The sequence below is a fragment of the Diceros bicornis genome, chromosome 9 (assembly GCF_020826845.1).
Source record: "Diceros bicornis minor isolate mBicDic1 chromosome 9, mDicBic1.mat.cur, whole genome shotgun sequence".
In the NCBI taxonomy this organism is placed as follows: domain Eukaryota; kingdom Metazoa; phylum Chordata; class Mammalia; order Perissodactyla; family Rhinocerotidae; genus Diceros; species Diceros bicornis.
The window spans coordinates 87,143,430-87,166,140 of NC_080748.1; the positions used below are offsets into that span (position 1 = coordinate 87,143,430).

Here is a 22,711-nt window from a genome sequence, read left to right on the forward strand (position 1 = left end):
CACACTGATGAAAACACTCATACTTAACTAAGAATAGTGTTAAAAATAATCTACAAAAGTTCCAAAAGCAGGCACAAAAAGCCTGTTATGACTAAATGAAGATGATTTTTGAACGTCTGTGTACATGAGAGAAATAAAATAGAAAAATAGGGCAGAGGGTGTGGGTAGGTAGTAAATAACAAAGCTGCCAAGTAACGGTACTATATATAGTATATAACGAAACAAAATAACATCTTAATACTTCCAGATATAGGATGGTTAAATTTCTACTTATTTAAGGTAACTTGATGACAGTGACACCAGAAATGAAAGTGATTCACTAATTTCTGTAAATCAAAACAGACTCTATCATCTACTAGACTTTAATGCTTTTCACAACAATGTAAGGGGAAAAGTTTTACTTAAAAGGATTATACTCAATCTTGCTCAAAAAAAGATGAGACAGTTTGTAGAAACACACAGAATAAGTTATAACTTACAGAAATATGTAAACGGCAACAAGATGAAGATGAAGAAATAGAGAGGGACAAACGAAAAAGAGAAAGCCAGGGATAAGAGACAGACATGTACACCACACAAGAGCTGAAGGGGAGTGAAAATTAGGCTCCGAGCTTCCCAGCTGCCAAAGCAAAGAAGAGAATAGGATTAATGCGGAAAATCTGTTTGCACCATTTAAGAACCTACCAGTGGCCCAGCTCCCCTGGCACTGAAACCTGAAGGATGTGGCTGCTGTGGCTGCTCGTGAAAGGCCAACACGCAATGTCCCCGTTGTACCAGACCAACTCCTCACCAAAACGCCAACAGCAAACAGCAGGGCAAACTTCTGAAGCTTTTTTAAAGGCACTCTCAATGCGTGCTGATGCCCAAATAGCAGAGAACGATTCGGCAGGAGAAGACGACAAGGCAGCCCAAATCACTGCTCTCCCAGCGTGGTCTGGGAGCCCCAGGGCTGAGACCTTTCGGAGTTCCACAAGGACAAAACCACCTGTATAATGATTCCAAGCTGTTACCTGCCTCTCACTCTCTTCGGTGCACAGAGAGGCTTCCAGGGGCTACATGACTTGTGATAGCACAACAGACTGAACGCAGATGTGAGAACCTACCTTTTATGAAGCCAGACATTAAAGATATTTACAAAAATGTAATGTAATGTAAATGTGTAATGGGTTTATTGTTATTTTTAAATATGTAAATAAATATTTTTAAACTTTCCATTTTAATTTCTAATGGGGTAAATATTGATGGCTACAACCGACATAAACAAAAGCTCCTTGGGGTCCCAATAAATTTTTAAAGTGTGTAGGGAACCTGGGACTAACAAGTTTGAGAACTGCTGATCTGGGGTAATGCAGGGAATTAAGGTTTTGGCTACTTAGAACAATGACTGTTGATCACTTGGGGTCTTTGGTCCCTTGTGGAATCTAATGAAAGTCACGGATCCTCTCTCCAGGAAAACATATGTGGTACACACATGTGCATGTGGTTTCATGTAAAATTTCAGTTTTCACAGACCATTTACATTCATCTATCGGTTCCTCAGAGGGTAGGGGAAGGTGGAACTCAGGTTAAGAAGCGATGAGCTAGATCAGGAGCCCCTGGTCTCTGTTGCAGCTACTCAGCTCTGCCACTGCAGTGAAAGCAGCCACGGACAATATGCAAATGAGTGGGCACACTGTGCACCAATAAAACTTTATTTACAAACACAGGGAGCTAGCATGTGGGCTGCAGTCTGCAATCCTGATCTAGGTTCTACGGGAATACATGGAATATATATTCTATACATTAATTCCTGAAATCAAGCTTTTGAAAAGAACTAGACAAAAATTACAAGGTTATAGTTTTTGGTAAGATCAAATTTCGTTAAATTAGGGCAGATGCCATACACTGTGACAGTAAGTTGACAAAAGACAAAGCTGGCATCTTTTATGAAGTTGACAGCCTCCCCAAGGGAGGGTCCGCAAAGCCAGGGGTTACCTCAGAAACCTTAAGATAGAGACAGATGTTCTACCCAAAAATGCTACACCATTAGGAATAACCATGATATCTTTATTATGGAAATTGCCAACAATGCCAGATTTTAAAATTCTGTCATGGTGGTAAAACAAAATTCTGCATATACATACAATGAAACTCAGCCATAAAAATGAATGAAGTACTGATACATGCTATGATGTAAATGAACCTCAAAAACATTATGCTGAGTGAGAGAAGTCAGACACAAAAGGTCACATATTGTATGACTCCATTTACATGAAACATCCAGAATAGGCAGATCCATAGACACAGAAAGCAGACTGGTGGCTGCCAGGGGATGGGGAAGACAGAGATGGGGAGTGACTGCTGATGGGTGTGGGGTTTCTTTGGGGGGATGAAAATGTTCTGGAACTAGATAGAGGTTGTGGTGGTGCACAACCAAGAGTGTACTAAACGCCACTGAACTGCACACTTTTAAATAGTTAATTTTATGTTATGTGGATTTCACCTCAAAAAAATATTCAACACAGCACCCTTAGAACCTCCAAGATTAATCAAGAGAGAACATACTGTCAGGTAACTCAATTACTTCACCAGCATTACATGATGGATGAGTCCACACCAAGTAAAGGTTGACAGACACTTGTGAGATGCAATGATGTCTGATCCTCAGGTACTTTTCCTGACAATCATCTCTTGAAGCCTCTCCTAATATGTGACAAAATAGTTATATCAATGGTGTAAAAGAGAACACTTTCTGGACACTCTAGAAGAAGAGGTACAGGAGTCTACAGATCCAGGCCACGCAAAGAGGTGTGAACTGTCACTGTGTAAGGTACAAAGCGGGTGAAGTGCAGTCACAGGAGCAAACAGATCCCTCTTCAATCTACTCCATGTGCCCGAAACGTCACAAGACAGACCTACAACCTCGAGGCTCGAGGCGGCACCAAGGTGCTGGTTCTGAATGAGCAACAGCAGCCACCGGTCTAAGCTCAGCCCATAACACCTCTCCCGCCAGAATGAAAGAGAAGGGATTGTCAACAAAGTTGCAACAATCTGACTTCAGGTTTAGAGGTTTCTCCATAAAACAACAGTGATTAAAACAATCAGCAACAGTTAAGTCTAAAGATTGCAGGTGCTTCACCTCCAAAACCCACCAAGACAGTCAAGTTGCAATTTGTAAAAAGGGGAACGGCATGAAGCTCTCTAGGAAAAAGAGCCCCATAAACTAAAAATTACAGGGAAAAGAAGCAAGCTCTGGGTCCACGGAGACAAGACTAAATCCACGTAAAAGTAATAAAGGCTCACGAACTGGCAGAACCAGGGCCTTCCCTTCAAGCTCTGACAGCCTCCATTGAGGATTACCACGCCAAGGAAATTAAACTACTAATGGCAGCTTTTGAGAGGGGGGGCACTTTCTATGTTTCATTATTTCACTCTGTTAAAATGTACAAAAGTCTTGAAATAAAAATCTGGACAATCCAGTAGAAACATCAAATAAAATTTCTATCCTATGGAAAAAGTCTCAAACATTTTAACTGTGACTTTGTGAGAAATCACTTACATAATCTGGGCACCAGGACTGACCATATATAAAATGAAAATAGAGGTTATTCTTAAAACGCCCTTCCAGAGACACTTAATACGACAGAATCTTCTGTTAGGGTCAACTTACAAGGGGCTGCCAGGCAGCCACAGTGATCAAATCAATTATATAAACCTGGTCGCTCTGTTTCTGTACACAGAAGACTGGGGGCAGAATTCAATGCAAGTGTCCCCATCCACATCCTTGGGTCTCCACCCTCTGCAGTGGTTCACAGTCCTCTTCTGCAAGTGAAGCTCCTGCTCCCCTTAAGAGCTGGAGAGAGTGCTCTCTGCCTGCCCAGGGGGTGCGTCCTGCCTGGGCAGTGCAGCTGCTCCACTAGGGTCAAGAGCCTTCTGGCTACTCTGCTGACCACGCCCCCTCGTGGTTTCTACTCTTCTTGTTTCTCTGACCAGCCCTTCACCTCCTTCTCCGCTCCTCTTCCCACCCTGAAGTCCTGTCCTCACGCCTCCACTCTTCCCCTAGCATTCTTCTTGGACCATCTCTCCCATTTGAAACTCTCTCACTGGCCTCTCACTACCATTAGGACAAAGCCTAGCATTTTCTTCCTGGGCCTAAAAGACTGCACAGTCTGGTTCCAGTGCCCTCACCAGCCTCCTACTGTGTCACTTTTCCCTGGCTCTCGTGCTTCAGCCAGGTGGATCTTCCCGTTCCTGTGAAGCACACCTATTCTGTTCTTTCATGGAGTACTGTACACATCTAGCTGCCCCTTCCACCCTACCTGTTCCCCAGAATTCAGCTCACACTATATTACTGTGGCTAAACCTCTGCGGCCCCGGGAATCTGACATCAGTCACCCAACCCACCACACAGGCTCCGCCCCAGCACTTACCCACTGTAACAAAATAGCTGTGTGTTTAGTGTCTGTCTCCCCCGCCAGGACATCAGCTCCATGAGTACCAAACGCACGTCTGTCTTGCTCACCATCAAACCCCCAGCACCTTGCACACTACCTTCCCTGCACAGAGAAATCTCTGAATTCAGTGAATAAACGACGAAGCCCATCGATTACCACGGTTTCCACTCACAGTAACTGTACGTTTCCAGACACCTCTCTTCTGAGCTCCAGATCTGTCTCCCACCGACTACGTGAGCCCTCTACTGTCGCCTCACCACTGCACCGCCTTCCCGCACAAACCCGCTCTTCCTCGTACGTTCCCTCGTTTGGTCATCAGCGCCTGCTCAGACGCCCGCCGGAACCGCTGAGCCCTTCCCTCCCTCTACTCTTCGTTTCCCTACAGTTCTGTAGAAGCCCTCCCTCCTCCCTCCTCCCTCCTCTCATCCGCCTTATGCCTACAGCCCACCTCGGGTTCAGGCCTCTCCTCTGCCCGCTGGATGACTACAGCAGCTTCCTAGCTGGGCTCCCTCCCCTGCAGTGCCGCCCCCACCCGACCCGACCCGACCCGATCCCGTCCTGCTGACGACACGCTGTTGTACAGAACAGAGGCACGGCCGCGCCCCTCACACCGCCTGCCTGCAGACCCTCCAGGGCTGGCCCGGCCCTGCGTGCACTCACACTCCCGGCTTGCGCGCGCCTACGCGCTCCGCCCCGCAAACCGCGCGGGCGCCGCGTCCGCCGGAGCCCCTCCCTGCCCCCTCCCGCGCGCCCGGCGGCGGGGCGCGCCGCAGCCCGCACGGGGGCGCCCGGCAGGTCCCCCGCGGCGCCCGACGGAGGGAGGGCGGAGCGCCACCCCCGCTCCGGTGGCCTTCACGCCGGCGCGTCCCGGCCCCGGGCCCCGACCCGGCCCCCCGACCCTCCACCCCCGCCGCTCTCCGGCCCCGGCCCCCGGCCCCCACCCGTCCCTGGTCCTTGACCCCCGACCCCACCGACCCCCGGCCCCTGCTCCCCTCGGCCCCCGACCCCCGGCCTCCCCGGGTCCCGAGTGCGGCAGGAGGGGCCGGGCGGAAGGCGACACCGCGGGCCACCTACCATTCTCCTGCGCGCTCCCCAGCTTCTCTCCGACCCCGGCCGTCTGCGCAGGCGCCCCGGCCGCCTCAGCTCAGGGCTGGCCGCGCCGTCCTCGTCCTCGGCGTCAGCTCCCGGGACACCCGCCCCGGGAGCGGCGCGGGGGGGGCGGTGACAGGGCGGCCCGCGGAACTCCAACTCCCAGCGTGCACCGCGCCGTCCGGGGACCGGCGGGACCCAGGCCCCGTCCCGCCTCCGACTCCGACCTGCACAGCGCCGCCCGGGGGCAGACGGTACTCAGGCGCTCCCCCGCCGTCCTACAAATCCCGACGTGCACCGCGCCGCCCGGGGCAGACGGTACTCAGGCCCCGCCTTCTTAAAGGGGCCGCGCCTCCTTTTGGGCCGCGTCCGCAGAGACTGCGTTCCCGAGAGGGCGGCGGGCGGCCCGGACCCTCCCCGCCCCGCCCCGCCCCGCCGCCTGGGAAGGGATGCGGGGAAGCCGTGTCCCTGTCCGCCCCTCGGCTCCCGGCGCCCGGAGAGCCTCGCCGGGATGTCCAGGTGAGCGCTGCGCGGGGTTCGGGCGGGAGGCGCGGGGCCTCCTGTCCTGGCTGAGGTGCGGGCCAGGGGGCTCCTTCCCGGGGTCTCCTTCTCCCGGGGTCGCATCCCGGAGTCGCTCCTTCCCGGGGTCTCCCCTTCCCAGGGTCCTCCTCCCGGGGTCTCCCCTCCCCCGGGGTCTCCCCCTCCCCCGGGGTCTCCCCTCCCCCGGGTCTCCTCCTCCCCGGGGTCTCCCCCTCCCCCGGGGTCTCCCCTGCCCCGGGGTCTCTCCCTCCCCCGGGGTCTCCCCTCCCCCGGGGTCTCCCCTTCCCAGGGGTCTCCCCCTCCAAGGGCCTCCCTCCCCGTTGGGCTCCCCTCCGTCTTCTCCGTGGCCCCCGAGCCCCCCACTCTCCGTTTCCCTCCTGCGTGTCTTGCGGGGTGTGTTGGGGAAGATTGCTCAGCGCCCCTGCCAACACGTTTCAGGACACACGTGCCTGGCAGTCGCCGATGGGGGTTCAGGGGTGCATGGGGCAGTGGGGGGAAATGCGGGTCCTGGTGCAGCTGAAGGAGCCACACAGTTAAGGGCTCCCAGCTCCCCGACCAGGCCGAACCCCCTCACTTAGGTGTGAAGTTCCCGCTGCCGCGGCTGCTCACAAGCGGGGTCATGGAGATCCTCGCTCCTGGGAAGAAGGGGAGACCCTCTGGACTGCAGCTCATCGGCCTTTTCCTTATCCTTCCATGCAGTCCCCTCTTCTCCCCCACGTCCCTCTCCAGGCTCCTCCGGAGGAAGAACACACGCCGGCAGTGGACTGCCAGCCTCCGGGCCTGCCGCTCGGTTCTTTCTGGGTCTCACCTGGTAGCACCTCAGTAAACTGGTGGATCTTGTAAACTCTCTGGGGAGCGCTGTGCTGCTCTGACGCCCACGGGCTACCTGGTCGTGGACCCATACGTTATACCTATAATTACCTAGGTAGAAGGTAGCTCCGTCTTTTCACGTTTACGGTTTTCTGATCGTTCTTTGGATCAAAGCATTTTACTGCCTCCAAATTTCTCTTATAATACGAATCTTTGAAACAGCAGTGTCTCAGTGACTGGATTACTTAATAGGGTATTTGGTTTTTGTAGACTTTAATTAACAATGCGTACTTTGAAGCTTTTTAATGTCCGTACGAATTTTTTCTCTTTCCTTCCTCTCTCCTTTTCTGAACTCATTGTCCAATTCTTTTATTAATTAGATGTGAATCAACCATAAATTCTACTTACAGCATGATAAGTGCTTTATCTTTTAAGGAGTATACTTTACATCAGTCAATTTGTTGAAGTTTAAAATATGCTTTTTAAGTTAAATCCTCCACGAATTAGATTGAGGTGGTTTATTTCTGTTGGGGGTTTCATGGTGTCCTGAGACCTTGCCACAAGCTCCTCCTTTGTTGCCTGTTCTGTTACTGTTTTGTGCTGAACCTAGAAATGTCGGTGGTGTTACGAAGAAATTCCAATTTTAAACCATTTACTACAAATAATCATCATATTTTCCTTTTTTCAGAGGAAACTGAATAACTGGTACCGGACTCGTTAACCCTGTTCCTGCCACACCCCCACTGCCTGCTCCGGAATTTCCTGCCCTTAGCCCCAGGCTGGCCACACTTGGTACCAGGTCAGTACCCCCCACACTTAGGGCCCGAGTTCAGCTGAGTGGACATTGGCTGGCACCCTGGGTGGGCTGTCCTGAGAGCTGTGTCAGAGCCTGGCCCAGTGGCCTCTGCCCAGCAGACAGTGGCTGCTACACTAGGAGGGTAAGTAAACTAGATTCTTTTTCAGCAATTGGATCATGTAAATCTGAGTCCGTGGGTCTGGAAGGTCCTGAGGAAGAGACAGGATGGAGAGTCCTGTGGCTACATGTGGGCAGAAGGCTAGGAGGCAGAGCTGCGAGGTTTTCAAATTTGAGCCCATTATATAAAATTGAAAAAATCGAAGAGTTGCTCCCCCCTCTGCCTCCCTTCCCCCTTCTTCCTCCCTCCCCCTCTGCCTCCCCTCCCCTTCTTCCCCCCTCCCCCATTCCCTGAAGGGACTCCAGTCACCCTAGGGCTCCAGGGCACTGTGGGTCCTAACAGCAGGTGTCTAAGGAGATGGTCTCATCATACCACAGTCCTGAGAGCGCAGTGAGAGTACACGGGAGAAATTTTGACCTTTGGTGACTTTGCTCTGAAAAAGCCTGATCTTAGACTACATTATTATGCTTTGCTTTTCAGCTTTTTATCCAATAGATGGTATGTGACATTTCTACATTACTAAAAATTCTCAATAGAGTAAGACTAATGTGATTTTTATGTAAAATGGCAGTGAATTAAAAGTATTGGAAGGTTTTTTTTTTGAGTAGGCTTAATGGTGAACCCATTTGCTGTTTTATTCTAAATTATTTAAGACGTTTATTACAAATATTTCTTTTTAATCAAATAATCTCATCAATTTTAAAGTAATTTTTGGAATTCCTGTTCTGCATTTATAAAAACAAGTAAAACCCATTAGAAATTTGGCAAAGTTGGAGAGATATATTTTAATTAATGTTAGAATATGTATAAATAGAAACTTTTAGAGAGGGATTGTGCCTAGAGTATTGATTTTGCTATTGCTCTAAAAGAAAAGTAACCTTGGATTTTACTGTAGCTGAGGCATCCTGAGAACCTCTGGCTCTGTTTTAGGGGATTTCCTCATTTAAAGCACAAAAAGTGTCATGGGCATGGTTTCCTTGCTCTGCAATGTGAATGGTGATCATTACACCTAATAAGAGTTTGGTGAGAAATGGTGAGCATTCATACAACATTCGTAAACCTTTATTCTGAGATGATGACAGATTCGCATAGAGTTGTAAGAAATAATACAGAGAGTCCTATAGACCCTTCACCCTGTTATCCCCAGTGGTAGCTCCTTGCAAAGCTGTATAAGCAGGAGACTGCACAGACACGGTCCACCCGTCTCATTCAGATCGCACCGGTTTTACATGCATTCGTGTGTGTGTGTGTGTGTGTGTGTGTGTGTGTGTGTAGATCTGTGCAATTCTGTCACATGTATAGATTTGTGTGGCCACTGTCCCACAGGGTCCCTCCTGCTGCCTTGTCACAGCCACAGCCACCTCCTCCCCCTCCCTGACCGCCACCATCTGCTCTCCATCTCTACAGTTTGTCATTTCAAGAATGTTGTATAAATGGAGTCACACGGTGTGTGATAGGCTCTCCTCACTCAGCCTTGAGACCCACCCAGGTTGTGTGTATGAGCAGTTTAAGATATAGAAATTTTAAGAATTCATTATAAAAACACAACAAATCCAAATTGTCTTTTTTATACTTAAAAATAACAATAACAAAATGACACTGAAACTAAAAATGCTTACTATTTACTCTAGAAAAAGCATGCTACAATTTAGTAGTCCTTAGGATCTGGTAGCCAAGTTTGAAGGTAAAATGAAATAGTTTGTGGAAAAGGGGTGATCTATATTTTAAAGGTCTAGAAATAATTTAATTTCATGTGCATGATATAAGTTTGTTTCAGTGGAAATATTAGTATGACTACAACTAAAATTCTCAAAGATTTCTCGTAAAAATTAATAGCTCCCTTAGGTATTATGGGTAGAGGGATAACTATTTAATTTCAGGAACTTGTTTGAAGAAGGAATCAGAGATGAACAGAGGGGTGTTAGTCACAGAGGTTATTTTTCTAAAGTCTGAAATCCATAAAATAATCACTCTTTGAGATCTTTTGGGGAAAATGGAAGCATAAATGAAGCATCTGAAATTTCTGTTTTTGTTATGAAAAATACTGAAAGTATGCACTTCAGAAGAACTGAATTCTTTCTCTCCCTGGGAGCAGTAGAAGCTTAGCAATTAAATGAGTCATTAAAATAACAGATCAGGTATATTGCTAGGTGTCATTATGATTGGTTAATCGTTTATTTGTTTTTAAGGTGGTAACTTTTACTTATATTAAAACTGTAATGTACAATTGAGCGATTCAAACAGCACATTCTTGTTTACCCTCCTTGTTAGGAAGTGAACTCTTCCAGGTAAGTGAACTCTCTATGTGACGTTAGGAGCTGACGTATCTAAAAATGCATTGAAATTGAACAGTTTCCTGACATTTTAACCAGAATATTGAGCCAGGACATAGCCTTTTCTTGGTGACTTTGCTTGTGATTCTGAGCATGAGTCGCTCTATTCTCCCCAGTAGTGGTCTTTTCGAGATCCGTTGAAGTGCCTGGAGCCCTGAGCCCTCCTGGCTCACTGGGCTGTGAGTCTTCGCTGAGTTCCTGTGTTTGTTTTTCACAAGCTCTGTTTTGTCTCCTCTTCTATCAGCTGTTATTTCTTGTTTGGCCAGAACACTATCTCTAGAAATGCCTCACTCTTACTTTTGCTGTATCTAATCTGCTTTGCCTGGGTTTAACCAGGTTAAACTTGTTAGAATTGGGATGACCGGTGAAATTATAGACTTATGTTTTAGTAAACAGACCCCCAGGTGGGGAAAGTGTTGGTACATTTGACTATTGAGTGGGAATTCTTGACACGATAGTCCACTGGATGCTGCTGTTAAGAATGATTCGATGGTGTCTGTTAATGTTTGTTTCCTTTAAACCATAAGTCCTGTGTAAATGGTCGGTTTTGTTTAGTTTTCTTTTTTGGCATAACTGCCTGTGCTAGTCGCCAGGTTCAGTGGGTATTGTTAGTGCATATCTTCCTGGCCCTCTCTTGCGTTTGTGACTTCTTCCTTCTTCAGTCTCTGCTGTCCTCTCTCTGAGGTTGTTCTTTCTCAGTGACCTTGCTGACACTGATCCTGCTGTCCTCTGGGGGCGGCCTTGCCCTCTGCTCTTTGTAATTCGGACCCCACGGTTTCAGCTGCCCCTGCTGCCCGCACGGAACCTTCAGCTCATCAGGTCCATGCTGCTAGAGGTCTTCCTGGAGAGAGGGAGAGAAGGAGCCTGAATTTGGACGATGGAAAGTGTTTGAATGTTTAATGACACCCTAGAGATCCAGATGTGGTTGTATTTTGTGATTTTTTTTTTTCTATCCTTGACATCTTGTTAGCACTTAACTGTAGACTGACTTTGGAAATTTGGCAAAATTCCAAATGATTTTGGAAAGCAAACAATATGGCAGGGCAAGCTAATAGGAGCTTGAAAGATGTTGTTTCTGGAATGACATGGAACGTGTTTCCCCCGGTGGTTTGCTGATCTGTGATGGGGGAAGTTGACGGTATTTTCTGGCCTTTGATACATGGACCCTCTTAAATGGAATTGGCTTTTGTCTTTTGCACATGGTAGACGTGCATATATGAGGCTGAGTTTTCCTTTAAAAAATTGCCTTTAAATTCAGATGTAACCTTTAATCTCAAGTCTTTACTAGACACCACAGTTAACAGTGAGTGCTTGATTTTAGTCTAGGTGCAGTAAATAGTTCAGATGTTAATATTAACCTGGGAAAAATAACATTTTCTTTAGAAAAGTGATAGTTTTCTGGATATAATTGTTCAATACTTTAAATGTGATCTCGATAGTGATGAATCATCATTCAACTGTATATAACAATAAATCTCTTTTTCAGCTGAAAATGTGTATCTAAAATGCAATCTCAGCTTAGCAGGACTCTTTGGACTGCCTGGCCCTGTACTCTAAAATTGGACCATGAAGGTATTGGAAAAAAATTACTTCTGGATGTTGCTTCCATTACTTCATTGGATAGCGAATGCTGCGGAGCACGAAGAGGTGGCGAAACATGCCATCAAGTTACACCGAGGCAGAGGGGCAGCTGTCACTCAGAGGAGGCAGTGGGTCCTGGATAGTTGCAGAAAGCTCTCCGGGCTTCTTCGCCAAAAAGCCGCTGTTCTGAACAAATTGAAAAATGCAATCAGAGCAGTGGAGAGAGATGCCAGCCTGTCGGATGAAGAGAGACTGTTTCAGGTGCACACATTTGAAATTTTCCAAAAAGAGCTGAATGAAAGTGAAAATTCAGTCTTCCAGGCTATCTATGGTCTCCAGAGAGCCCTGCAGGGAGATTACAGAGACGTGGTGAACATGAAGGAGAGCAGCAGGCAGCGCCTGGAGGCCCTTCGAGAGGCTGCCATAAAGGTGAGTCCACTCGGAGCAGAGAGTGGAGGTGCAGGGAGGACGGGGACAGTGCTGATGCTTCGTCGGGTGTGGTCGGCCCGTTGGGGCGTCTGTTCATAGTCGCGCACGGATGGACGCGCAGGAGAACTTTTCCTTTAGAATAATGTCTTAGTGTAGTTACGTTTTGTCACTTCCAGGAGGAGTTGTTCTCCAATGCTTTTCTCTCTTGTGGAAATCTCTGGTAATTAAAATAGTTACTCACCTTATCCCAATACACTGCTGTTGAAATAAGTATCTTTGTAATTGTAGTCAACATCTTGAGTTTCTGGCAAGAATTCCTTTTAGTGGGAAGGTTGACTTTCTTCAACGTCCATAGACTGAAAACAAAAGTATTAAAATTAGTTTTAAACAAATGTATACATTTGAATGAAGGATTTTGATGAATATACTTTTAAAATGTTGAGCAAAAACCATTACTGTATTTATATAATTTTTTAAGCTATCATTTAAGCCATCTATTATGTGCCAGGTACTTTAAATATATAAAATATCATTTCATCTCCACAGAAAGGTTATGGTATTACTACACAGCTTAAAAAGTAGAGAAGAGTTAGACTTATTAAACTGTCTTTACCAAAGCGAGGTATTTTTGGTGGAAATATGGTCATGGGGCCAACGGCTCAGTCGGGGTTTTCAGCCACCTTGGTTCCGTCGTGTGGTTTGTTTTCTGTGTGTTAATGTGCATTAGAAACAGACCAGGACGCGCTCTCTGAACAGGGCTTCCTGCCTTACCAGATCCTCTGGACAGTTGGGAGTGAAAACTCCTTGGTTTTGAAGAGGGACACTTAGTGGTATTGATTTGAGGTAGGTTTACTATGAAGTAGAGAACAAACGTGAGTTTGAGTGACATTGATCCAAACATGCATGCTTCCTGCCCTTGAGTGAGCTGTATTGCAGCATATACTGCCGGTTCCTGCCCCATAGCTGAGATAGTCCAGGTACTGGCAGCCCGCAGCCTTGTGTTGGAGGCGTTGCGGTGACCCGGAGTCGAGGTCTTTTTTTTTTTTTTTTTGTGAGGAAGATCAGCCCTGAGCTAACTTCCATGCTGATCCTCCTCTTTTTGCTGAGGAAGACCGGCTCTGAGCTAACATCTATTGCCAATCCTCCTCCTTTTTTTCTTCCCCAAAGCCCCAGTAGATAGTTGTATGTCATAGTTGCACATCCTTCTAGTTGCTGTATGTGGGACGCGGCCTCAGCATGGCCGGAGAAGCGGTGCGTGGGTGCGCGCCTGGGATCCGAACCCGGGCCGCCAGTAGTGGAGCGTGTGCACTCAACCGCTAAGCCACGGGGCTGGCCCCCGGAGTTGAGGTCTTGCCCCGGGACTGGCCTGCGACTTCTCTGTCCCAGCTATGCCCCACCCCCCTTTAAATGCAAATAAATATTTTAATAGTAAGGTTATTGATTTAAGTTAGCTTGAGTTTAAATGTGATTTTATAAAATACGTGTGTTAAACTGTTACCAGCACCATCCATCAATTTTCCAAGTAACTAATGCTGTCAGATTTTTCTGGAACAATTTCCCCTTTGTAACTTGGAATTTGACTGTGGGTATCCTGCTTAGAAATTTATAGCTAAATAATCAAGTATCACAGCTGTTTGAAAGGACAACTGTACATCCATACATAGTGGGCATGGTGCCTGGAACATCATCAGTATGCAGCAAGTGATTTTTGTATGAATAGATGACCTTCGGAGTTTATTTCCAGTGGTATATTACATTTGTGGATGTGTCTGTATAAATAGCTTTCCCTAAACACTTTCCTAAGCTTGGTTATGTCTGAGTAATCTAGGACACTTGACCGTCCCTAGCTGACCAGAGGTAGAACTGTGCATTTACGAACAGGAGTATTTGACAGAAAGAGTGTGTTGGTTGGTGTGGTCAGGCCAGGTGCCTGAATGGAAGTCATATCCTGGTTTATTTCCTAATAAACACCACTCTTCATTTCTTACAAATGAACAGGAGGAGACAGAATATGTGGAACTTCTGGCAGCAGAAAAGCATCAAGTGGAAGCCCTCAAAAACATGCAACATCGAAACAGAAGTTTGTCCATGCTTGATGAAATTCTTGAAGATGTAAGAAAGGCAGCAGATCGTTTAGAAGAGGAAATAGAAGAACACGCTTTTGATGACAATAAATCAGTAAGTAGCATTCCAGAGCAGGCTCCTCTTCACCTGCCGAGCTTCTTACCGAAAGGTCCTGCTGTTGAGAGTATTGGCTGGTATGTTGTTAGTGTAGGTGGGAGTGCAGACGAGCCTGAGACGTCCCGCGTCCCGGGTAGTAATCCGCTTTGGTCTTGCAGAGGCGCGCGGGTTGTTCTTTCCTTGCTCTTCGTGTTCTTGCCAGCCCCGTCAGCGGCTCGTCTGTTTCCCAGGTTTGCCCTCGGTGGTCTGGGACTCTGGTCTCCAGAAGGCTCCCTGGACCCCTGGACACTCAGGTTCCAGTGCCGACTGCCAGGGGAGTAGTAAACTCTTGGAGGGAATGGTCTTCGTGCCTGAAGCAAGAGTTCAGACTGCTCATTTGTCATAATGTGCCCAGGAGTCTTTGGAAAAAATGAGATGAATTCTGAAAACTGACTGAGAGTCTTGGAATGGACTCAGAAAGCGTTGGATACTACACACAAATCAGAACAGGGTTAGAGAAGAAGGGAGAATGAAAATAGAGTGAAAGGGAGGGGTGTTGTTAGAACTCACTGACGATGGGGTGAGGGGGCGCATAAGTGTTTTAAGGGCTGTGGATTTTCCAAAGAATACGCCCCTGAAAGTAAAACCCTCGTTCCCTTTCTCCAGTGCTCACTGAACGCATCTGTCCTCCGGGTCGTCAGGGTTTCCGCACCACGCAGTTCTCCACTTCTCTGCAGCACCAGTGGGGAGTCTGCAGGTCACTTCAGTTCTGACACCACCTGCTAGGTTAGCGCAGACCCCACAGACAAGGGCTCAGTCCCAGACTGCCCCTCCATTTCAGATGCCAAGCCCAGCCTTGGAGGGTCCCCGGACCCCCTCCTCGAGCTCCATAATTTGCTAGAGCGGCTCACAGAACTCGGAAAAACAGTTTATTTACTAGATCACCAGTTTATTACAAAGGATACAGCTCAGGAGCAGCCAGAGGGAAGAGGTGCACAGGGCCAGGTGTGGGGAGGGGTGTGGAGCTTCCCTGCCCTCTCTGGGTGCTACCCTCCTGCTAAGCACCTCCACGTGTTCCCCAGCCCGGAAGCTCTCTGACCCCCGTATTAGAAGGGTTTTTATGAAGGCTTCGTTCTGTAGGCTTGTGACTACCTCGACCTCTTGACCCGTCCCGGTGGTCAGAGTGGGGCTGAAGTTCAGCCGTCTCACCAGGTGGCTGGTTCCTCCGGGGACCAGCCCCATCCGAGGCTCTCTAGGAGCTTTCCAAAAGTCGCCTCCTACCGTAAACTCACAGGAGGCTGCAGGGGGCTCGTTATGCGCAGCGAGAGGATGCCTTCACCTCTGTCGCTCCAGAGCTGTTTCGGGAACCCAGGGCAAAAGACCAAATAGAACAAAACATGTTCCCATCACTCTTATTACTTAGGAAATTACACGGGTTTTGAGAGCTGTGAGGCGGGAAAGGAGATGAAGACCAAATACATATTTCTTGTTACAAATCACAATGTCACACCCCGAATCAGGTAAAGTAGGTATTTGGAAGTCATAGGAATCCTAAACACTTCCATCCTTAAATCACTTTTTTTTTTTTTTTTTTTGCTGAGGAAGATTCACCCTGAGCTAACATCTGTTGGCAGTATTCCTCTTTTTTTTATTTGCTTGAGGAATATTAGCCCTGAGCGAACATCTGTGCCAGTCTTCCTCCATTTTGTATGTGGGATGCCACCACAGCATCGCTGATGAGTGGAGTAGGTCCGCACCAGGGATCCAAACACGTGAACCCAGGCCGCTGAAGTAGAGTGTGCAGAACTTTAACCACTGGGCCACGAGCCAGCCCCTAAATCACTTTTTTAATTGAAAAAATTTTCCGAATTCATGTTAGTGAACATTTATTGATCTTTCATCGCACTTGATAGAAAACTAAATCATTCTTCTGTATATAAGTTACTCTCTAAAACTTGAACTTGAAGACATTTAGTTGGTTTTAATCACATAATATTGGTTATTCTTATAGGTCAAAGGGGTCAATTTTGAGGCAGTTCTGAGGGTGGAGGAAGAAGAGGCCAATTCTAAGCAAAATCTCACGAAACGGGAGGTGGAGGATGATTTAGGTCTCAGCATGCTGATCGACTCCCAGAACAACCGGTATATTTTGACCAAGCCCAGGGACGCGACCATCCCGCGTGCAGATCACCACTTCATAAAGGTAGTCTGTCTGTCTGTCTGCTGGCTTTGCTCTCAGCGTTGTGTGCTGGGCTGGACTCCCACCGGCTCCCCCGCTTCCTGGGGAGCGTGTCCAGGGAGACAGAGCTTTATTTTCTGAACGTTGTGTTAGGGTGCACGGCCTTCCTCCTAAAAGATTCTACTGCAATCCCCTACATTTTCTGTGATTTTAAACATTTTCTTTTAATTTTTGATTTTTTTCCCGAAAAGAATAAGGCACTTTAATATTTAAAATGAACACTAATTTTGCTTTTGAGAATTTGGAAGACTTTTTGAAGTTAGGAGTTACTACGATGGGATTAAAGCTTCAGCTGTCTAGAAACTGTCTTCACTAACACAACCTTATTAGCAGCAGAGCAGTTTTGGCTCAGGTATCGCACAGGCTTTGTTTAGATGCTGGATGCAGGGTGAGAACCATCTCCTCCAGCCATGCCTGGCACTCCAGACGGCGTCGGATGCAGATGTCGCCCTCGGAGGACCCAGCCTGGTGAGAGGACATGCGGTTATTTACAGACGTGAGATTGCTGGCGTGAACGGTTTGAGATCACTGCTTGGATTTATGGAAATGAGTAGATACAGGAGTGACCGGGTGCGGCCTGCTCAGGGAAGGCTGACGGCACCAAGGTCAATTGTCAGGTCTCTAACAAACTCCTTGACGCTGGAATTTGTACAGGAGAAGAAACCTGGGCAAGACACCTGGTCTTAGAGACAGTGGGGAACAAGGATGATCCCCAGGGGCTATGTCAAGGGGCTGACTGCTGTACTGATAGACGTGAATCAATAGGATAAGTCTGCAGATGCTGCCTTCCCTGGCTGTGCCGAGCATGGAACCGGGAGGGGCCAAGTCTGCAGAGTGACGCCATCAGTCTCTCCGTGCGGGGGCGGGGTCTCCACGGTGAAGTCACTCTTTCTTCCCCTTTGAAATTAATAGGTAATTTCTGGGGAAATGTTTGAGATGTACGAGTATCCTGTTCCTCATCCAACTTTCGCCAGTGGTTTCACACCCATTGACGATTCTTGCCTGAATCAGTTGTTACTGCGATGGTTATGCTGACTTTGTGTGGTGGAGAAACCAGTGGTGAAGGCACGTGCGTTATGCCAGGATACCAGCTCTGCAGCTTCAGACAAGAAGACTGAGTGGGTTCCGCGTGCTCAGAGTCCTTAGAGTGCTCCTCCAGGGCTTATGTGGAACAGACAGATTTTGCTGTAACCCTCGGAGGCTAACCTCATCCACTCCCAGAACACATTCTGGCTGTTTCCAGCTGCTCTGGGTACACTGGGATTAAAAGCCCCTCTGTTTCATCTTCAGCCATTCGTTCCCATGCAGCGAAGTCAGGACACTGTCCCCTTCTGCTTTCTCTGTCAACCAACCCTTTCCTTGCCAACTATTATGTTAAATTTGTGCGTTTCTTATTGTTTATTCTTACATTAGGACATTGTTACCATAGGAATGTTGTCTTTACCTTGTGGCTGGCTATGCACGACAATTGGATTGCCTACAATGTTTGGTTATATTATTTGTGGTGTACTTCTGGGACCTTCAGGACTAAATAGTATTAAGGTAAGAACAAAATTTAACTGGTTCAGTATCTGTTTAACAGAATACAAAAGAAACATTCATGAAGACTAAAAAGTTTCGGATTAATGAAGACAGCAGTTTCTTATAAACTGTATTAAAGAAGAGGCCCTTTAAAGTTTCATAAGAAATCTCTAAACCGTGAGAAAGTCATTTTGTTCCTTCAAGAATAGGCGACGTGACTAGAGAAAGTAGCCCTGTGTATGTCTTTAAATTATATTGGTTTTAAAGACTCTATTTCCAGTATTATGGACTAGATTATTCAGACACTGAGAGCAACTAAAAATGCTGAGTTAAATATATTTAAAAAAAATTCCTAATGCATTGAAAAGCTGCTACAGCAGTGAGGAATGATCCGGTCTCGATGCAGAGCGTTGTGAGAACCCAGAACGGGGATCCCTGCAGCTGCTTTGCTGGAGCCCTTGCTGGACAGGTCAACACGAGCGCCGTCCTTGTAGACAGCACCTCACGGTGAGGGAGGAGTCCCAGGCTCTTGTGGGCTTCACAGTTTGTCATCTGTGTACACACAATTTGGATGGAGTGAAAAGTGAATGCCAAGAACAGGTGTCTTGAGGCCCACACAGAAGGAACAATACAGGGTGGTGGAACATAAGCGACAGAATCCTTGAAACCTCCCTGCTGCTTCCCAGTTGGGGGAACAGGAGGAAGGTGAGGGACGCTCCATTCTCGGCCGTGCTCCCTTGCTCCTGATTGACGCGCCTTGCCCGGTCACAGGACCTCTGTGATTCCCCAACGGGACGACAGCAGAAGGGGGTGTGAAGAAATCATCACACCAAACTACTGTGAACAGAGGTCAGATTGGCCGGGTAGGGTAAGGTTGTGCTGGAAGCCCTGAGCCTCGGTGAGTGGTAGCACAACTGACCAGCCTGGGAGGTGCCGCCCGGACTGGGCTCAGCTTGGCAGGGTGGCCTCTGGGGAGAGTGGTTTTAATTTAATTTTTTGAATAGGTAATTTTCACATGATTGAGAACGATATGAAAAGCTGTAGGTGAAAAATCTCTTCTTGCCCTTGTCCCCTCCCTCCCTTTCTAGAGTGTTTGCAAACAGAGCAAAACCAAATGTATTTTGCTTTTCCTTAACAGCAAAGATAGCTCATTAGCAAAGAATTAAGGCTAAATAACTAGCAAATAGATACAACTTGATACTATAAATATTAAAATTCTTAATAAATCATCTATACCATGGGAACTTAATGTAATCACAGTAGACCAAGATAAAAATCCAAGAGCGTACTAGCCAAAGTGGGAGGTGGTTAATGGAGGAAGTGTAATTGTACCGAAATGTTTATCTTTTCCTAGTAGGAAGTTGATAGGCTTTCATTTATCTGGTTGAGACGTACAGATTTAATTAAGTATGTTACTTGGAAGTCATAAGTTATAGCCTGATTTTAACAACGGAAGAAAAATAAAAGAAAAAAGAAAAGTAGTGGTAAAGATGCATAAAACCCAGAAGACATAAAGTGAAGGAAGTAAGAGCAAACGTGTTACAGCAATGAATATAAGTGGAGTGAACTTCCCCATGAAGAGAGATAGGTGTGCAGATGGTGTCAGGAGAAGAGGTAAATAAATGAGAGTCAATAACAATCAAGTGACTAAGAAAGGTTGAAAGTAAAGGAGGAAAGGGGCCACAAAGAGGGCAGGGTTCATGGGAGAGCTGACAGACTGCGTGAGCGTATGGAGGGGATAGTGCACGGGTGTGCGAGGGCCTCCAGTGTAAGTGACAGAACAGGGCAGACGACATTCTCCACTGTAGTGAGCGCACATTAAAAACAACCAAAACTAATACAGAACACGAGAATACTGTCTATCGAAGCCTGTGGGATGTGGCCAGATGTGGTACTCAGGAGAAAATCCACCTGCTTGGGCGTGCTCAAACCCAGAGGAGAGTACAACACTGAGTTAGCTGAGCACTAACGTTAGGTTTACGCCTCTGGATCCCCCGAGGAAAGCTGAAGAAAGGAGCTAATGGAGATGCCAGAGGCAGTTAATGAACTTGAAAACAGGTGAGTTCATGAGCTAGTTCTTAGGAAATAAAATAAAAATATTCCTCCAGCTGGTCAAGGAAAAAAAAACACACTACAAGCAGGAAGTTTAAATTATCTCAGATATAGAGGAAATTCAAAGAATTAGTTTTTTAAAAAAATACTACTGTGGTTTTTTGTGGATAGTCCCACTGAGTGTGTTAGTACAGGATTGTTCTGTGAAGTACACTTGACGTGTCAACTATTAAATTACATGGTTTTAAAATGTCCTTGTTTTTCAGTCTATTGTACAAGTGGAGACATTAGGAGAATTTGGTGTGTTCTTTACCCTTTTTCTCGTTGGCTTAGAATTTTCCCCAGAAAAGCTGAGAAAGGTAAGAACCTTATTGATCCATGTTATTGCCCCCAATTTAATATAATATGGTTTTGGTTTATTTACTTTTAACATTTGTTCATGACTTGGCTATAAAATTAAATATTTTAGTTTGATATTATTTTTGAAACATAAATTCTGAAAGATAATGTTAGAAAAAGTGAAAATTCAATGAATAAATGGAATTAGCTTTCATGTGGCTAATTCCAAAACAGGTCTAAGAAGTAATGTTTGAACTTTGATGTATGGGTCCCTCCAAGAAGGTCCAAAACTGGAGGCTGAAACATCATAGGGAGTGACTGTTTAGTGTGTTACCCTAAAAAAAATTCCTAGTTCTAGTTCCTGAGTAAGTGGCAGACTTTCATTTTATTTTCTATCACTGTGAAAAGAAAACATCTGTGGGCCGGCCCCGTGGCTTGGTGGTTAAGTGTGCGCGCTCCGATGCTGGTGGCCGGGGTTCGGATCCCGGGCGCGCACCGAGGCACCGCTTCTCCGTCCATCCCGAGGCCGAGTCCCACATACAGGAACTGAAGGGATGTGCAGCTATGACATACAACTATCTACTGAGGCTTTGGGGGAAAAAATAAATAAATAAAACCTTTAAAAAAAAAAAGAAAACATCTGTAAGGTTAGTGGTGGTTAGGACCACGTGTGTGAATAAAGTTTTAGTATTGGAGGCAGCAGTGTCTTCTGAACGTGTTTGCTTCTAGAGAGTGTGACTCTGGGTGCTGGAGTGTTCCAGAGTGGAAACAGTGACACTGGAAGTGAACTAGGTAAAAGCTATTTTGTTTTTGAACAGAAACATCACAGAAGAAGAAAATAGCTGATTCAAAAGCTGGTGGGAGAGTAAGGAGTAAAAAGAACACTACTGGTTACAAAAAAAAGTAAATTAGAACCAGGTACCATGTTTCTGACCAGTATTAACTGGAATACGGGTATCAAGTTAGCAGAGGGTTTTTACGACTGTGAGGGTAATAGAATAGGCCTCCTGAATGGGGTGACGGAAGTTACAGCTGGCACGCCCTTGTTGGAAAGCAGCCTCTTGGTGTGATGTGGAGCCTTAACATGCTCATAGCCTTTCACCCAGCAGTTGCACTCCTGGGTCTCTATCCAAAGGAAAGAATCAAATATAGTTTTTAAAAAAAATTAACCCACAAAAGGTATTCAGCTCCTCATTGTAGCATTTTTATAAAAGATTGGGAGCAACCTATCTAATGGTTAAGCTATGACTTAGCTCCTTGCTGGAGTATTAGGTAGCGATTAAAAATATTGCAAGAATGTATAACAAAGAAAAATATGTTAAAATGTTCAACTTAAAAAGGAAAAAATGAGCACATAGCATGACTAGGGCAGTCTAAGAGAAGCCTACGTGCACAGGGAAAAAATAATGCACCAAATAACCGTGGACGGCTTCTTTTCTCCTTTTCCATATTTCCCCCATTTCTATAATAACCAACATATAATTTTTGATAATAAGGAGGAATAAACTTTTCATTTAAAGTCTGTGTTTGCTCCCGAGGAGGAGCTGCTCTGGTGTCGATGACCTCTTATCCCACCTGTCTGTTGAGCATCCTGTTATTCTTTGACCTCCTGTTTTTCTGTTAAAAGCTCCATCTGTCCATCTACTGGTTACTCTCACTTTCTCTAAATACTTCTCAAGATAGCCTCCTAATAGAGCATTCTGAATTACTACAGTGCTTTCTTAAGGTACTTTTGTATCACATTACATGCTTCTGGCATGATAACCTCCATATATTAATTTCTGAATCCAAAGTTTAAAGAAATTGGCCGTGTTCCTGGGTCCTAAAGAAAAGTGGCTGCATTCTTCCTGTTAATCTGGGTAAGCTGTGTGTTGTGGGTGGGACGGAGGAAAACGGGCTTGGATGGTGAGGACCTCCAACATCTCCAGAGGAGCCGAGAGCAGGAAGTCACCCTGGGACGGCTCTGTGAGAGTGTAGGGCCTCCGCCCTATAGCACAGCCCGGTCCTCTGGGCTCCCCGTGGGTTTGGTTGAGAGAAGTTCACGGCGAACAGCAATGGTTACCTTGTGGTGTAGAGCCGAGAGGGGCCGAGTTCTGGTTCTCCATGGCCTCGCAGCGCCATCCCCACAATGTGCCTCACATCCTGGACATCAGTGTCCTCATCTGTCCAGCGAGGGGTTTGGAAGATTAAAGTTTCTTTTGGCCCTAAATATTCATAATTTATATTTTTCTCCACTCTGGTAGTCAGTTAAATAGGAAAATAACGTTCTAC

General features: G+C 46.5%; 2 protein-coding genes across 7 annotated transcripts in view; one reads left to right on the plus strand and one right to left on the minus strand.

The window, feature by feature from the left end:
* Positions 1–5,662, minus strand: part of DCUN1D2 (defective in cullin neddylation 1 domain containing 2) — a 30,698-nt gene extending 25,036 nt beyond the window's left edge. For 2 of the 6 annotated variants that reach the window (XM_058548543.1, XM_058548540.1), the window contains exon 1: positions 5,508–5,660. Coding sequence is in view for 1 of the 6 variants with exons in the window: in XM_058548539.1 (XP_058404522.1) it covers positions 5,508–5,510 (3 nt within the window). In the remaining 5 variants the exon portion in view is untranslated. Of the gene's footprint in view, positions 1–2,544; positions 4,390–4,409; positions 4,807–5,507 lie in introns of those variants that run through there. The other 4 variants (XM_058548544.1, XM_058548542.1, XM_058548539.1 and 1 more) reach the window with 3 other exon arrangements.
* A 239-nt stretch (positions 5,663–5,901) lies between these two features.
* The window catches only part of TMCO3 (transmembrane and coiled-coil domains 3), a 47,631-nt gene continuing 30,821 nt past the window's right edge, over positions 5,902–22,711 (plus strand). The window contains 7 exon segments of the mRNA XM_058548545.1: positions 5,902–6,041; positions 7,561–7,671; positions 11,606–12,129; positions 14,128–14,307; positions 16,301–16,492; positions 17,942–18,070; positions 20,368–20,460. Of these exon segments, the coding sequence (XP_058404528.1) occupies positions 11,686–12,129; positions 14,128–14,307; positions 16,301–16,492; positions 17,942–18,070; positions 20,368–20,460 (1,038 nt within the window). The 5' untranslated portion in view covers positions 5,902–6,041; positions 7,561–7,671; positions 11,606–11,685.